The following is an 18,673-nucleotide window of genomic DNA, read 5'->3' as shown; positions in this document are numbered from 1 at the left end:
GATATGATAAATGATGATGTGATATGTGCATTATCTCAACCCAAAAAAAGAAGATTCCGCATAAATTTGATAGAAAATTATATTCTTAAGAAATTACTCTCTTTCTCATTATTGTAAAATTAATAAAAGTGGTAGGATAAGTGGACTCACGAAAAATGACTTGTAAACAAGTATGAAATTCAATGCTCGATATTTATCTTAAGGATATATAATATTTTCTTGAGATATATGTATTATCTTGATCATTGATTTCATATTTATAACTTCTTGTCTCTTTATTATTCCTTTTTCATGAATTACGACACGTAACTTTATTGATAGTGACACCCACAAAATTAATCCATGAAATGCAACAATTATAAGGATTGACCTCATGATTCCTAAATATCAGCGATCAATGTTAACAATTTCTAAGTAGTTTTTTTATTATCTAAGCCACTTTAATCCTTTTTGACCATGTAATGGAATAAGATGATTTTTTTTTTGAGTCGTGATAATACGACGCCCCCCTCTGATGCACGCTCCCTTACGTCGTCATCACAGAATCATAAATTAGTTATCTCGGGATACACAAGAAAAAGATTTATGATTATACATATCCCGAGGCAAATTAACTATGGTTCTGTGATGGGGTGTCAAAAAATCATTATGCTTTTTTTTTTTTTTAACCATCAATCAAGGTGGGAAAGAGTTATCAAAGTAAGACTCATCAAATAGTCTATCTTTGGGGTAAGTCATGGAAGGGCAAAACTCAACTCCCTTGCTTGAGTTTTAAGTATAATTTAAACTAGACTTAGCTAAGGCTTAAATGACTCAAAATTTAGATTTTTCTGACAGAGATGGCTTGCTTTCTTTTGTTTGCCACTCAATAATTGTGTTGATTGAAATGCCTCCCTATATATATATATGGGTCAGGTTCAAGGGCCATATGAGAAAACATATGTAAAAACTTTCGTTTTTAATAAAATTTTAAAATATGGGTTAGAAATTTTGGATTGAGCTGATTTTTTGTGAGGATGATCTCTATGATGGGAAGATCATCCAAAAAAAAAAAGTCAGTCCAATCTGAAACTTCTAACCCCAATAAAGTGATTTAGAATGTGGATCGTCGATTTTTTACCAATTTTTATCACTGATTTGTAAATCACTTTTGATGGATTTAGAAGTTTCTGATTGAGCTGATTTTTTGTGAGGATGATCTTTTCATCATAGTGACCATCCTTGCAAAAAATCAGCTCAATCCAAAACCTCTAACTCTTATTTTGAAAAACAAAAGTTTTTTCATATGTTTTCTCATATGGCCCTTGAACCGCCCCCTATATATATAGAGGGTCCCGTTCAATGGCCAACAGTTTGGCAAACATTTTGGCAAACACTTTTTCAAAACATAGGTTAGAGGTCTTGGAATGGGCTGATTTTTGGGGAGGATGATCTCTACAGCGAGGAGATCATCCTCACCAAAAATCAGCTCATTCCAAAACTTCTAGCCCCAGTTTACAAGTTGAAAAATCGTGAACCGTCCATTTTTTGTAAATCATTTTTGATGGGATTAGAATTTTTGGAATGGGCTAATTTTTGGTGATGATGATCTCCTCACCGTAGAGATCATCCTCACCAAAAGCAGCTCATTCCAAGACCTTAACCCATGTTTTGAAAAATGTGTTTGCCAAACTGTTGGCCATTGAACGCTACCCATATATATATATATATATGGGAGCGGTTCAGCAGCACCATTGTGATGCCCCATATGGTGCCATGCATTTTTCAAAACATGGGTTACAGGCTTTGAAATGAGCTGATTTTTTGTGAGGATGATCTCTATGACGAGGAGATCATCCTCACCAAAAATCAACTCATTCCAAAACTTCTAACCCCGTCAAAAGTGAATTACAAAATTTGGACGGTCCACGATTCTTCAACTTGTAAACTAGGGTTAGAAGTTTCAAAATGAGCTGATTTTTTGTGAGGATGATTTCTTCACCGTAGAGATCATCCTCACAAAAAATCAGCCTATTCCAAAACTTGTAACCCCATCAAAAGTGATTTATAAAAAATGCATGGCACCATAAGGGGCTGTTGAACCGCTCCCTATATGTATATATAGGGTCACGTTCCGTATACCCCTATTACGACTCACATTGCGACACACCGTTTTGTCTTATATGGGCAAAAATATTTGGAATGGGCTGATTTTTGGTGAGGATGATCTCTAATGTGAGGAGATCATCCTTGCCAAAAATCAGCTCATTATGAAACTTCTAGACCGTCCAATTTTTGTTGAAAAATTGTAGACTGTCCAATTTTTGTAAATCAATTTTGATGGGGTTAGAAGTTTTGGAATGGGATGATTTTTTGCCAGGATGATCCCCTCATCACAGAGATCATCCTCACAAAAAATCAGCCTATTCCAAACATTTTTGCCCATATAAGACAAAATGGTGTGTCGCAATGTGAGTCGTAATATGGGTCGTAATAACGCTGTCCGTGTATATATATATAGACTTGATACCTTGACCATTGACTTTGACCTGACTAACCCGCCCATCCCTTCTTTTCACCCTTTTTCCCATACCCTTTCATTTCCTTTTTTTTTTTTTTTTAATTATTATTATTATTTTATATTGGTCGCAGTAGAAAATAAAATAAAGAAATATCTTTGAGATGATTTGTACGTGTAGAAAAAGCTTTAGATAATAGCACTAGTTTAATGCACCTTTGCAAGAGAAAGGAAGAAAAAAAAAAAAGTGTTATTTGTTTGTCCAAATTATTAGTCTAGCAAGTCTTTTAAATATTTAAAAAAGTGTTTGTATACCCAATTTCCCACCTTTTTTTTATGAGATGACTATCAAATGTATGGTAGTTGTAACTTGTACAAACAATTTGATGGTTAAACCCGAGGGGGTGGCCCAATGGTAATTTTGAATCTAATAAGTTGTGGATGTTCGATACACAATATAAGCAATATTTCCTTGGGGCCATCCGAGAGGACGTTCTCTCACTTACCTGGTGTGTGTGATATGCGGGCATTACATGTGCCAGGGGGAGGGTCCCATATGCCTTGGTTCCCTAGTTCATTTGGTCTCCCTAGTCAGATGTGACTCCAGACACCCTCGTTATCAAAAAAAAAAATTGATGGTTCATTGGAAGGATAAGTAACTAAATAGCAAATATGACCAAAACAATATTGAATTGATTTGGCAAAATAAATAATTATGAAATGAGGTATATGAATATTTTTTAAATAAAATCGATTTAGTAAATTTTGCAAAATACTCTTGCATGTTGGTAAAACAAACATAAAAAATCCTAAATTGATATAATAAAAAATGGTAAGAAAATACATATTTTGAGTAAATATATTATAATCAAAATATAATAAAATTAGAGTTTGTCAGTGCCACCATCCTATTTAGGATTAAGGGGCAAAAAAGGAAAGAAAATAAAGTTTGAGGGGTACTATTGAAAAAAGAGCGGAAGAAAAGATATAATAAAATTGGAAGGGTATTATTGAAAAAGAGAGAAGAGGAAAGGTAACCTCTTATTTTTCTTCATCTTCCCTACTACTACCATGATCAATATCGACCATCTCTCTCTCTTTCTCTCTTCTTCTTCTTCTTCTTCCTCTTACTTTTCCTCACATCCCTGCTCTGTCCCCTCTCTCTCAGTATCGAGAGATGGAAAGTACCAATTCCCTTCATTCACCTTGTTTAAATTTGGGATTGATTTTCCAAGTGTCTTTATTTGCTTGAGAAGTGGAGCTGTGATTTCAGATGGATCTCTTTTGTTCCCAATTTCTATTCTGCATTTCTCCCTCCCTCATCCTCGTCCTTCCTCCCTCTCTTTTATTTTTTCCCCTGGTATTTTCCTAGGTACATTCAAACATTGAATTTTCATTTTTCATATTACTCATTTTTGCACCATCATTTTTCCATGGGATTTTTAAATATATGGAATTGCATTTTCTATTCAATCAAATGTACCCTAAAGCTTAAAGTGTATTCTTGAAAAGGATGAGAAGAAGAATGACAACAAAGTCAAAAGCTGTTATCGAGATTCATAACTTGATTAAATCTCAAACCCTACTTATACAAAGAATAAAAGGAGTGGGATCTACTATTGTATTTTATTATGTAAACTAGAGTTTCCTCGTTTCCATCATCTTTGGGTTAAAGAGGGTAAAAGAGGAAAGATAATAAAATTGGATGAGTTATTGGAAAACAGGGGAGAGTACGAAAAGCAATAAAGTTTGAGAAATATTATTGAAAAAGATGGGAGAATGAAAAAAATAATAAAATTGCAGAGTATTATTAAAAAAGGAAAATGAAAGACAAGGGTTAACCTAATGGCAAGATAAACCTTAATAAGCTCCTCAGGAAAGGTAAGTTATTTGTTCAAAACCCCACAAAGCAATGAATTCCTTGGGGCCACCCTCCAGAGTTCGATCATCGATTCAACCAATTGTAAGTAGGACTTTCCAAGGGAGAGTACTTGTGACCATGTGATTAGTCTCACCCGAAGAGTGAGACACCCACAATAAGCAAAATACATATAGAGTTTGCTTGTGCCTACGGCACGAGCATCTTCTTTGGGATTAATAAGGTAAAGGAGAAAATAAAAAATTGGGGGTATTGGTTAAATACAAAATATAGTAAAGTTAAAGAAGATAAAGAGGAAAAGCAGCAGAGTGAATCCCACAAAAATTATTATTGGATGAAATATTTATTTTGACTAGATGAAAATTTGTCCCCCACAAAAGTGGGTCCTACAATTGTATTTTATTCTATAGGTGATGAAATAGAATTCATGTTGCAAACCCCGACGCTTGGACAAGACGTAGAAGATGGAAGTGATAGAAAAGGAATTTGTCATTTTTTCTATTAGAATTAGTTAACATAAAATTTAAGGGATGCAACTCTAATTATTATCTTTTGAATATAGTGTTACATATTTATTCCCCACTAAACGGGGGAGGTGAATAAAAAGTTTGGCTTTCCGTCCCCTTCTTGGCTTACATGTTTCCAACTCCCCTTTACATCCTAAAGTAAATAAAAATATAAAAAGGAGGGGAAGGGGGAGATACACTATGATTTAAAGCTCTTTAATATGTAGTAGCTATCATAGTGACTCATATTAGGTGGACTTCCTTTTCAAAGACAAAATGAGTTAATTATTGTGGGGACAATGCACTAATTATGTTAGTGTGCCGGGCTGTTGAGGTTGAAGTATCAATTGTAGTAAACATCACTCCAAAAATATAAAGATAAAAAGCAAAATAAAATACAAAAATCAAAGAAAAAAAAGGCAAAACATCCATCTCAAATGTTGGGATTGTCAATGAATTGGATTACGATGGGTTGGGACCAATGAGGTTGGCACGTAATCTAACAACATTGGATAAGTTCATTATCGTATCTCAATATTTGGATCCAAATTTAATCAAATATCTCTAAAAAATATATCTATTTTGATATTTAATTTGAAAAAGCAAGGGGTATGTGATAAGACTAATGATTTTATGACGACGCTTCTGATATATGCCCCCATCACAGAATCATAAATCATTTGCTCTGGGATACGTAGAACAATAAATCCTTTTCTTGGGTATCCATAGGCAAATGATTTACAATTCTGTGATGGGGGCATAAGGGGGTGTATGTCAGAGGGGGCATCAGATTATTATGACTCCTGATAATTGTCTAATGACAGAAATATAGGGATCATCTCATGTCATCCATGAACATAGGTAATTTTGCCGAATCTTGTAAATCTCTTGTGTTATTTATTTTTTCTGATTTTATCTTCGTAGTTTATCAATTTTGATCGATCGAAGGGAGTTTTTCCGCTACACATATAGTGAAACAATTAAAACCTCAAGCTTAAGGACATGATTATATACACCTGTCCTTTACATTTCATTTTGATTGCGAAAATTAAATATATAGATGGATGCATAAAATGTCAATCTTCTTAGAATTATACAAAACATCTCTTTCAATTATATAAGTTCTTTTAATTGTCTCTCAAGACTAAAGCACAACATTTTACAAAGAAAATTAGTACAGTAGTATAGTGACATTGAATGTGACTTTAAAACATTAATGGTATTATTTTATTATATAGAGTTTCTTTCAAAATGGACTTGCTTAAAGAAATATTGTGGACCATGCAGTTAAATAGATTTTAAAACTTAATTATTTGATAACTGGACCCATTGGGGTTCAATTGTCAATTGTAGCAAACACCACTCAACCTAAAAAAGAAAAAAGAAAAGAAAATAAATCATAATAAGCCACTTGGTCTTGATCAGTCTTGACCAATCTAAGTACATAATTATGCTAGATTTTTTTCCCCTTTTTTCTTTTTCTTTTTCTTTTTCTTTATCTTCTGTGGTTAAGTCTACTCAACATTTTTTAGATAAGATTTTGACAGAAAGATTGATATCAGAAAGAAGATTTTTTTTAAACATTTGTCACCTAACATCACTACCCACAATTTTTTGGAAAATTATGCTATTTTTTGGAAAATTATGCAATATTTTCCCAAATTTCTCTCTTTGATTTGGTTATCTGGTTATGTATTTTGACTAGGGCTGGAAATGGGTCGGATAATTCCGCTTACCGGACTCCATTCTATCTGAGTAATTTGGTATGGGTTCAAATTTTTTTTATCTGATTAAGAATTCAGATAAATTTATCTGCAATTATTTTTATCCGAATATTTTTAGGGTCGGATATGGATATGCCGTCTTATCCAACCTGATTATCCATTTTTCCGTGTTTAATACAGTAAATTCACAATAAAAAACATGTAAAACAAAAATAAGGTTTTTCCATCATGTTTACTGGTATATATATTAACTTGAATATCCGTTTGAAATTTGGGTACAAGTCGGATACCGATAACTTTTTAAAAAGTAGATAAAGAGTCGGATATGGATATCCTTAGTATAAGTGGGTAAAAAATCGGATATGGATAAGCGGATATAGACTTGGATTAAGGATAAGCAAATAACTTCATCCGATCCACACCTGACGCATTGTCAGCCCTAATTTTGACACATATTTATGTGTCTCTATATGTCCTTACTCATAGACCCCATTCATGTCTGTTCTTTAGGTTGATTCAATAAACCAACAAACATAATCATTTAGGAACACCACAACCACACACCAATCTATTGGTTGGGTTGTGTTTGAATGATTGGATCCAATTGATCTCATCTCTTCGTGCTCGATCACATCTCGCAAGTGTTGAAGTGGAATGTAAGTCTCATTAGCTTTTCAGTGCACTAGGCGCACGTACGTGACAGGTCCCCACATTTCAATTACTCAATCTAAGAGGTGATTAATCTTACTTATATTGAGATATATATATATATATATATATATATATATCCACTATCTTCTAAACATAGAGAAAATTCAAAAGACTTACTTTGTTTTGAATTTTTTTCAAAGTTCCTACTAGAATAAAATTGAGAAAAAATTTTCTCACAAAAAAGTTGATCCAGAATTTCATAAAATCCTAATCGCACGAAACCTAAGGAGTGTAATTTTGTAACTATACTTTCAATACACGTGGATTCATATAATTGGTCAATTCAGAATTCTGTGAAATCTTAGATTGACTTTTTTATGAACATACAATTTTTCAATAAAATTCACACAAAATCTTGATCACCAAATGTGGATTTAGATTGTACACTCAAGTCTGAAGAGAAATAATAACTGATCCAAACGTATATCTATTGTTAGACTATATAATAATATGATACGTGAGGTACATTGAATCATATTCTATGTATCATATCCATAATACATTTATTCTATATTTAGCTTTTGTAATTTTCTACATAAATCCATCAAGGATTAATGTATTATTATCCAAGAATTGTCAATAAAATCATTTTCTTCATATATATTTGAAATGAAAAATGCTGACCTGGCTAAAAAACTCAAAACGACACTCAATTGGCGTGGTAGTGTGCAAAAAACCATTGGTTTTTTTCCTGGTATATCAAGGAAAAAATATATGATTTTGTGCACACCGCCATGTCAGCTGAGTGTCTTTTTATGTCAGTTCTGAACGACTCATTTAAAACATATATACATTTTAAAATAAATCCAACACAATCCAGGGACCTAACTTGTGTGCAGCTGTAAAGGTTTTACTACATAGGAAAATATGCATAAAATAACAGAGACTTGGCTGAATTAGCTTTAAAATTAGGCCCAAAGATCTTATTTTGAAGCCCACTCTAGATTGGACTAGATGAAGCCTCCTGGGAGTATATAGGATTCGAATTCATTCATAAAATCGTGGAGACCCGCAAAAAGGGTTAATAAGATATCCAAGTGCTATCAATGAGATGGTTTAATCCAAATGTCTTATTTTCAAGCCCACTCTTGATGGGACTAGTCTCAAAAGACTGGGCTATTTCCTTCAAGACCCACGTGAATCCAGAATTTGCCTTAAACATGGGCCTTAATTAATAGTGCAGAAGCCCATACCCAACCGTGGAGGAGAGAGTCCCAAAGTCAAGCATCTTAATTCATAAGCCGCATAGCTATGGCCCCTACAGACTTGATAGGTTTCGGTCCGTCATGTTCTACTTGGTCTCTTATGGAACTACGTTCAAGAAGTTTGTAGGTGTCAGTTAGCTTAGTTGGTAAAGTCTTTGAGTGATGATTCCAGAGACCTGAGTTCAAATCCCATAATCACCGAGTTATTGAAAAATAGGTTTAATAATGAAAAGTAAAAAGTAAATAAAACTACATTCAACTAGTCCCTACAGTTGCTTGCCCTTACCCCCCACAAAAGCTTCTCAACATGTACTTTTTGTGTAAATGTCTTTGTATTCTATTGGGAGTTTGTTGAGCTGTGAGGTTAAGGGTTACGAAAACGGTAATTATATAATATTTTCTTAAGGATCTTCTATTTTTGGGAGAGGCATGTTTCTATGATCTTGGTTTTTGCTAGAGATCTCTAGGGTGGTAAAACTTGAAAGAAGATATTGATTGGATGTTTTATTTGATCCGAAGACATAGGCATAGTAGTAAACCACGTAAATCCTTGTATTTTTTGAGTAATCTTTTTTTTCTTTTTCTTTTTGTAGTTCATTTTTTTTCTACAATAATAGGGTAAATTAGAAGACTACCCAATTTTGAACACACGACCAGAGGGGATCAAACCCTAGGGTTAATTTTACTGCTAAGCCAATAAGAATTAAGGCTGCAACCTGGGCGGGTTGGAGGGTAAACCTAGGCTCAACCCAATTGGCAGAACCCTCAACCCGAGTTCAATTCAACCATACCATCGGCTTGAGCTCACAACCCTAAGATCAGCCATGTTGGTCGGGTTGGGCTCATTGAATTAATTTCACTTTTATAGCAAATAAATTTATATCTTAAAAAAATGTAACATAAATTTGGGTGTTCTACATCTTCCATTTCAAAGTCTGAGATCTGACTATAAATATTGTTTTTTTTTTTTTTTTGTTTTTTTTTTTTTTTTTTTTATTACATGAATTTTGTTCTTCAAAAGTGATCTTAATCATTAACTGTAGGGGTTGAAGTATCATTTGGACCAACATGGCAGTCCCATGTTCTCCCCTCAGCCCATGCTCTACATGATTCCTCAATCCATGCAACATTTTCCATATATATAATATAAAAATATTTATATATTAGTATATAAGCATCGGATTCGGGTTGATTCGTGTTGCCCGAAACCTCAACCCAAATTGAGGTTGGGTTGAGTTATTCTAACCTAGGCTCAACTCATCTTTTACATAACTCAACCCAAGCTTGCCCATCAATTGGGTTAAGCCTAGGTTGAGTTAGGGCCAGCCTGCCCAAGTTGCAGACCTAATATGAACAACCAACTCTTGTCTCGATCAATAAATAGGCCTTTGATATTGTTATTGATCGATTCCTCATTTTGAATTGGACCAATAAGATGTTGGATCGATTCCTCATTGGATTATGTACTTATTGGATTCTTCCAAGACCTGGACCTGTACCCGAAATTATTGGATCATATTGATCTGATCCAATCCAAACCATTAACATTCCAAATCAAAATTCGGCTATGTATGGTACCATAATTATGGATAGTGTATTCCATTTCTGAAATTTCTCACATTTTTAAATTCTTTAAAAAAAAAAAAATCAAATTATTATTATTATTTTTTGTTAACCGGGTATCCTTGTAGACGGTGGACCGGGCCCGTATCTGAGCTTTTCCCAGTCCTTAGACCATGGTCTTGTCCAAGGACTAATCCCTGGGCACGTGCAACACCCGCACATCACACACACTAAGGTAAGTAAGGGTGCGCCCTCGTGGGTGGCCCCCGAGGAATTAATGCTCGTACTGGGTATCGAACTCATGACCTACGGAAAAAATCAAATCATTATTTTTCTTCTTTTCTCTAATCTCATCTCTTTTTTTTTACTGATCATAATAATAAATGGGTGAAATTTTGGTGAAGAAAAGAAATGAGTGAGATGACATTTCAATGATAATTAGATGTATTATGATAGCAATTGGATTAGTTCCGACAACATCATACAATAATATGATGAAATAGAATTTTCAAATTTAGTGTATTTATAGAGTTGTCGAATTAAATTAGTGTATAATTAGAGCTGATCTAAAAAAGAATTTGACCAAATAGGAGTCCAATCCGATATTTCTAGTATCGGATCTAGATCTAATAAGCTAAATACTTGGGTCAAATCCATATACCCAATCTCAACATTTGGAGCCAACTATAATCTGTTATCTGATAAATGGTACATCGAATATGATTTCGATATGATATTTCTTGGATTAGGTCCTAATTATGTCTCAACATTTTGAACTTAATCAAAATTAGAAAAAATAATTCAACTTGGGCATGAGGTATATATTTGATTATTGAGCAAATATTTGGCTATGATAATAGTGTCCAAAGTGTGATATAGAAATGAAAATGCTGGAATGACACAAACAGAGACACAAAGGTGACACAAATGATGTGTTGGCACACACATAACCATAGATGCTTTTTACTCATATCTCGAGGAAAAGCATCTACGGTAATGTGTGCAACACCCCTATCATTTTGTCACCTTTGTGTCTCTCTGTTTGTCACCCCAGCACGACTCTATAGAAAATGAAAAATATATATATATATAGGGAAACGACATGTTAAATCAGTGACTAATACACACTAAGCGCGTAATAGTGATACCCAACAAATAAAGTGAGGCGCGCATTATAGAGAAACAAGGCAAACCAAAACCATTAGAGATGATTTAGACATACAAGGTTATTGGTAAATATTTGAGATACCCTGTATTTTCAAACTAATGACTACCCCTCAACCTTGTTCGATATATATTATCCAAAAGTGATTTAAGTACCACCCCATCTTCGACCTCTAGCTAAAAATCTTTGATTTTTTATCTCAAAATCAGTCATCTTTGACTTCTAGGTATAAAAAAAAATTCTGTTTTCTCTTCAACCTCATAATGTTTGAATTGAGAGGAGTGGAGAAAAGGGAAATTCATTAAGAGAAACTCAGTTTCTCTTCACCATGTTTGGATTGATAGGAGAGAAATTGAGGTAGTATTGGAATTTTTAAAATATCTTAAAAGAGATTTAGGGGGTAAATTGAAATTATAAAATATTTTAAAAGAGTTTCTCTCAAATTCTCTCCATTTTTTAAGAGAAAGAAGACTCACATTTTTTCTCTTCTCTTCTCTTCTCTCCCATTTTTTTTATCTTCTCTTCCCAACTTAACAATCCAAACAAGAGAAATAGAGAGAAACTCATTTATTTTCTCTTCTCTCCATGCTCATTTTTTTTTCTCTCTTCCCTTCTCTCAAATTTTCATATTATGAATGAAGATTTGACAGAAAAGATTTCGCCTAAACAAAATTATCAATTCCTCGCAAGCAATTCTCCACTTTAAGAGGAAAATGATTTTCCCAACTAGTGTGATTCTCACAACTATCCATATATCCAAAATTAAAAACCAACTCTTTTTTTGACATTTTTTTTTTTTTGGTAAGTGCAATAAATTGATGGAATTCATTTTTTTCTAAATCAATAAACCTTTCGCATAATCGTGGATAGACTAATTACACCCATGTGTAATGAAGAAATCTCTAAATCATAAAAATATCTCCATTATGTTTCGTACTATTCGTCATATGAAGATTTATTGATTTAGAAAAAAAAAATCTCCTATAAAATATCTTTATATTTTTTAATTAATTGGCCCACCATTTTTATATGAGAATCCAAGCAATCGGCCCAGCTTTTTTAATTTCATTAAAACTAAAAGGAGTGGACAGTAGTAAGTAGGCCGTGCAAGTTGTGCTTAATCAATATTCCGTGGTACACCCCCAAGTTGACAGATCTCTTTTTGGATCGTGGGACCCATCCCTCTTTTTGTCAAATTGCAAGATCTGGCCCCACTACCCTTTCTCTTCTCTTCGTTCATCATTCATCATTCATCATCACCAATCACCAAATAAATAAATAAATAAAAATAGGAGATTTTTTTATTATTTATAATGGTGAGCATTGTGGGACCTCTCTCCACGTGCTGTAGGGCTTACCTACATCCAACCATGCCCTCCACTTTCAACCTAATTCGCCATAATATTATTTTAAAGAGATCCTATCACAAAATTAACTTTTGCTAACGCCACTCCAATTTATATCAAAATCAATTAGCACCTGTCTTGAATGATCTACCAATGAGATGAGTTGATAAGTTACCAAAAAACATGATTTGTTTTAATTCTAAGGTATTTTTTAAAATCTCAACTGAAACAAGACATCAAAACGAGATTTTACATTTTAATTTACACGTCCTAGAGTGGCGTTAGCAAAAATTGGTGTGGCAATAGATCCTATTGAAACAACAATTTATTTGACAGCTGCATAAATGCCACGTGGACAGCACCCATAATGGTTTACGATTAAGTTACCAAATCGGCTCGACTACAACGAATCCGATATCTATATGAAACAAATCAATTAATGCTACCATTCATTGTATTGACGAAAATGTCAAGGTACAGTGTACTTGCTTGAAAAATTAATTAAATATATATATATATTAAAAAACTAATTAAAAAGATTATTTATAATATTTTTATAAAACTGCTATTGGCACCCAACTTTTACGTAGTACACTCCAATTGAATTGACATTCCAAAAATCAAGTTCTTAGAGAAGTTTTATTAATTAGAACCAATTCAATTGAATCACAAACAAAAATTAATAATAAATAAATCAGAACCCAATTTGAACCATTCTCTATGAAAGACAATAACCATTCACTAATAGTACCATCAAAGTTTTGATGCAAGAGTTGGGTACATAGCTAACATTTTTATGATTCAATTGATCACCATCTGAAAACTAAAAATAACATATTGGATTTGTTTGAGAATTTTCAATCACAATCAATCATAAACCGAAATCTTGGACTCATGGGAGGAGACGTCCTGTCGAGAGGACACCTTCTGTTTCCTACCCGTCCGCCGCCTTCCTCTCCCTCTCAAATCTTCGCTGCTGCCTTCCGACTGCATCAAAACACAAACAAACAAAACATACAACGAAGTATCATCAGATCACAAAACCCACATTCATCGACAGAGTTTGCTGAGAAAAATAGATGTAAAAAGAGCAACATACCCCTAAACAGAAATTCCGAAAGTTCAATGAATTGGCTTTCCCTGAGCTCGTGTCAGAGCAGTTTCTCTTGTTGTTACTGTTAACACTGTTGTCATAAGAAGTAGACGACGTTGATGTGCAAAAGGGGAATGTGTTGGTGTCATTTTTATTGGTGTTTGAAGATGAGCTCTGGGAGGTGTAATTAAAGGATTCCATGTCCTTTTGGAACATTTCCTCGAATAGCACTTGAAGGTCCTCAAAATTCTCCTTTACATTCTCCTGTAATGGTAAAAGCCAAACCAAAAAACATTAATTAAAGTTTCTTACTTAAACAGCACCATTGCCATTTAATAAATCACATTTCCAACAAGAAGATAAAAATAAACGAGGCAAAAATCTCAGATGAATGAGGCAAAGATGATGAGTTTATTACACAAGACACATGCATCTCCGTCTCCTCGTCCATAGGCAACCTAGCTTGGATACCCTAGGTCATGGTGAGTTTGTCCCTCAACAGTGCCATTTTACACCCACAACATGTATTTTCAGACCACCAAATCTTACCTTCTATCATGCCCCATGCATCCATCAAATCAGCCTTGCATTGACATTAAGTGGACTAGGTGCACAATATTTGAACGCATGCTTGGTTCTATCCAAGAAATGTCACGTGACAAATTTGGTATAGTACACATGCTACCATCATTAGACATGCATATAATGTTAAATTGTCATTTGTGAAACCTTTTCTAATGACACACAGGACTCGATCGACGTAGCCAACTACGTGCCATTTCTATGGTCAGACCAAGCATACATGTGGCACATGACCCAAAACAAGCCATTCACAAATAAATATAACAATAACTCCAGTAGGCAATTAAAATTAAAAAATCTATATAGTTTCGACAGGTGCAATGAAATAGAACTAGTGAGAAAGAGCACTTTGATTTAAGTTAGAGCCCTAGAAGAAGGTGAAGTATTCTACCCTACTTTTCCCATAATTTGCCAACATGTGGATTTTCTATTCTTCTAACCGCTAAGGTTTTTTTTGTGTGTGTGTGTGTGAATAATGATTTTCTAACGCCCCCCTCTGACACACTCCTCCATACACCCCCTAACATGTCATGTGCTAGAATCATAGAATCACAGATGTGTATCCTGAGGGAAAAATCTATGGTTATAACCCATGTCACATCAGGGGGTGTGTGTCAGAGGGGGCGTCAGAAAATCACGACTCCTTTTTTGTTCTTCCACTTTCTCTTTCTCTTTCCCCTTCCCATTCCTCTCCTTCTCCCTTTCTTTTTATCTAAGCAAGACAAGGCATTGAGAATATTGCTTGAATGAATGAATGAATGAACAAAGAAAGTTAACATCATGAAAATATAGCATTAGTGAAATGTAGGAGTGATTTGATAAACCAGGAAATATTTTGATCGTGTGTAACAAGACCAATGACTGCATTAATATGAATAATATACACGTTGAACTTTTCTAAAAGACTGATAAGAATACCAAAAATGTTTTTCGACTCCTCAGAGGAGGATTGTATATTTATAAGACAAGATCCAAAATCCTACCTGATTCAATAATTTAAGGTGTCTATTGAGATTTTAAGACCCAATATGGGCAAACAACCACAACAAAGCCTCATCCCAAAGATCTGGGGTCGACTAAACAAATATCGTTCCTCCATTTAACTTTTTCCAAAGCCAAGTTGTTTATTATTCATTATGAGCTGCTTTAACTATCTTCGCCCAAATTCTTTTTGGGTCTTCCTCTCGCTATTTTAGGACCTTCAACTTGATTATTCCTTCTAACTATGGCTGTAATCGACTATTGTTAAAAGAATAATGCTGAAGTGACCTCAAGATTGTACCTCATATCACATATCCTAACGTGAAAGTGTGTAAGAACCATAGATGCTTTTCATTGAGATACGAGTCAAAAAGCTTCTATGGCTCCTGCACACTTTCACGTCAAGAAGTGCGATGTAAGGTACAATCTTTGGGGTCACTCTAGCATGACTCCTGTTAAACATGCCCAAGTCATATCAGCTAACATTCTCTTAGTTTATTGCACAATGAAGCTAATCCAACATTTTCTGTAATAAAATTGTTTCAAATTTTTTTTTTCCCGAATCTTTCTACTGATCCACCTCAAACATCATCCTCTCAACTATGCTCAATTAATTAACACAATGAGATCCAATATGGATTCATATTGAGAATATGAGAAAGTACGTACATTATATGATATATATTGTGCATAGGATCCAATCCAATAAATTTGATCAGATCTTGATCAGCCCAACTGAAAACTTGATTTCTACTAGTTGGATCCAAGCACTTTTCCTTAGGTATTGAATCCATGGTCCCCATGCTTATAAATACATGATCCAACACGACTTATCTTTGATGTGTTGGTCCAAAATTTAGATCCAAAACCAGTTTGAGAATTTGCTTACATTGCCAAGTTTGGGTAAAAAGGGCAAAAAATTGAAGGGTTAGCGGTTGGGATGAATGGGAGCATTCAATCTTGTTGCAACTTGATGTACATGATCTAGATTCTGAGGTGCAAGAAGCTTCTAAAGAGAGAGGGAACCTTCTCTTAAGCATTAAAAAAAGAAAGATGAATCTTAAGAACTTTATATAGGATTTCTCTAAACAAAGATGGTGTGCGTAGTTTAACCCAAGAATGCACCATGAACATATTAGTCTCATTAAAAGCAGAAACGATAACTTACACTGGGTCTTGTTTGGCTCATCATAACCGCCATTTCACCCAAGAAATCTCCCATTCCCTGCAAATATTAGAAAAAATTTAAATCGATTACAATTAATTTGAATGAATTAATAAAAAACGTTAAAAAGCTTAAAATTCACTAAAGATTTACGTTTTCGTCATCATCACTCTCGTAAATTCCAATGTCGTAAAGAATTCTTTTATTGGCATCAGAGAGAACTGTTAAAGAAAAGGAAAATTTGAGAGATTTATAACTAATAATAATAAATTGAATTTTTCTTTCATCTTTATGGTTATGTTAGTTACCCGAATAAGCTTCCTGAATTGCTTGGAATTTCTTCTTTGATTCTTCGATGAACGTCGAATTTCCTGAAGCAGAGCATCGATCTGGATGCCATGTCTGCAAGTAATTTCGAGAAATTAAGACAAAAAAGAATCTCTTTTAGAAGAAATCGACAAATCTACCCCCCTCCCCCCAAAAAATAAAAAAATAAAAAATCACCATAATTTTCAAGAAAACCCAGAATTACACAAATTCCCATCACACCTTGACGAATAAAAGAAACGAATTTTAGAACGGAAAAGTGACAACATGCGGATTTCTACCCTGAAAAACGTTTAAATTCCTAAAATTAACTAAACCCAGAAATCAAATCGACTCATTTTCAATAAAGGAGCAATCGTTCAGATCCTCTTCTAATTTCAGAAGAAAAAAAAAACCCCAAAATAAAAAAAAAAAAAAAATGAAAAAAAAAAAAACCCCCGATTGAAGGAACATCAGAAGAGTTCGTATTCAAACCAAAGCAAGCTTCTTATATGCATTCCTGAGTTCTGAAGCAGAGCATTCCTTCTCCAACCCCAAAACAGCGTAAAAATCGCTGCTTTTCTCTTCTTTTGCAGCCATAAAGTATCAAAACAAGGAGAAAACAGAGGAGAAGAAGAACAGAGACCAAATACTATTAAATGTCGACGAATTTCAGAGTCAAATCTTTAAACTGAATGGCTTCCAATTAGGAAAAAATATATTTAAAAAAAAAAAAAAACCTACATCTTTGTTGTTTCGATCACGGAACCTTAGCAAAAGAAGGGGGAAGAAGAAGGAAGAGAGGATGAAACGCTAAGGCTCGGAAGACTCCAGAAACTAGCTTCTTTTAAATATGTGAGATTAACGGATGATATTTACTGTAGCTTGAATATGATGGACGGCTGAGATTTACAGATAATTAGATACTTTCGTTTCGAGTCTCCAGAAGGTTCTCTCTTTATATGTGAGTCTCGCTTGACGGCATAGTCGGCAAAAACTATTAATAGAGAAAGTAAGTGGGTCCCACTTTTGGAAATGGGCATTGTTTTGGAAAAAATTACTTTTAAGTGCCACTGATTTTGTGTATATTTTAAATTTTAAAAGTCGTAATTATGAAAGTGGGTCGTGGGCTCGGGCCCGTGATGAATTTGTTGTCGCTATTTGCTTACTGGCCCACCTCTCTTAAAAGGAGGATTTGATGGTTAGGATCATAAGGGATGTGTTACATCCTTTAATCTGCACCATTAGTTAGGTTAGTTAACAGAAAGTGTACCTGTGGGCTGTGGAAAGCTGTGCTTCAGTCGATTCTTGATGTCTTCGTCAATACTGTTGGCAGAAACTATGGTAGGATTCACTAATAGAACCATCAAATCAACGTTCTTTCAGGGTATTTTTCAAATACCCCTGTAAAATTTTGTGATATTAGATTTCTTAACCATTAGTCAACGTTGATTTTGATTTACCCCTTGTAAAATAGGGGTGCACATTAAATCAGGTAAATCCAAGAACCGAATCAATACTAAGTCTTTTGAATTGGATTGGTTTGGATTGAGTATGATTTGGTTCAAGTACGGATTGTAAAAAAGAAAAATCAATTGATTTTGTTCGATTTTGGATTAGGTGTATAATAGAATCGAATTAATTTTTATATTTATTATAATATATATTTATTTATTTAAAAATAAAATATAATCTTAAAAGATAAAAAGTAAAAACATTCAAATAATTTTCAAAGTCTCAAACTCCTTTCTTAGTTTCTTTCATATATTTTCTCTTCTTCAAATTCTTTGAAGAAAATCTAACCGTTCATCTCCCTCACCTCGTCTTCTTATCAAAAAGCTATGTGTTATGTGTGATGCTTTGTTTAATATTTTAAATTTTAACTATTTTAATTTTACTATTAAAAATAATAAGTATGAAAATCGAGAATCGATCCAAACCAAGGTTGGT

General features: G+C 33.9%; 1 protein-coding gene across 1 annotated transcript; it reads right to left on the bottom strand.

Annotated features, from left to right (window-relative positions):
* Positions 1–13,275: 13,275 nt before the first annotated feature.
* LOC147410279 (Chaperone DnaJ-domain superfamily protein) lies at positions 13,276–17,663 on the bottom strand. Its single transcript, XM_086433501.1, has 6 exons — positions 17,219–17,663; positions 16,726–16,819; positions 16,571–16,638; positions 16,421–16,477; positions 13,696–13,953; positions 13,276–13,583 (listed from the first exon to the last, which is right to left on the bottom strand). The coding sequence occupies exons 1-6, from the start codon at positions 17,321–17,323 to the stop codon at positions 13,464–13,466; spliced, it is 702 nt and encodes a 233-aa protein (XP_086289627.1). The 5' UTR covers positions 17,324–17,663; the 3' UTR covers positions 13,276–13,463.
* Positions 17,664–18,673: the final 1,010 nt, after the last annotated feature.

This window comes from Akebia trifoliata, chromosome 1, assembly GCF_017979445.1.
Source record: "Akebia trifoliata isolate Shusen 1 chromosome 1, ASM1797944v1, whole genome shotgun sequence".
NCBI lineage: Eukaryota > Viridiplantae > Streptophyta > Magnoliopsida > Ranunculales > Lardizabalaceae > Akebia > Akebia trifoliata.
This window is presented reverse-complemented; position numbering and strand designations above follow the sequence as displayed.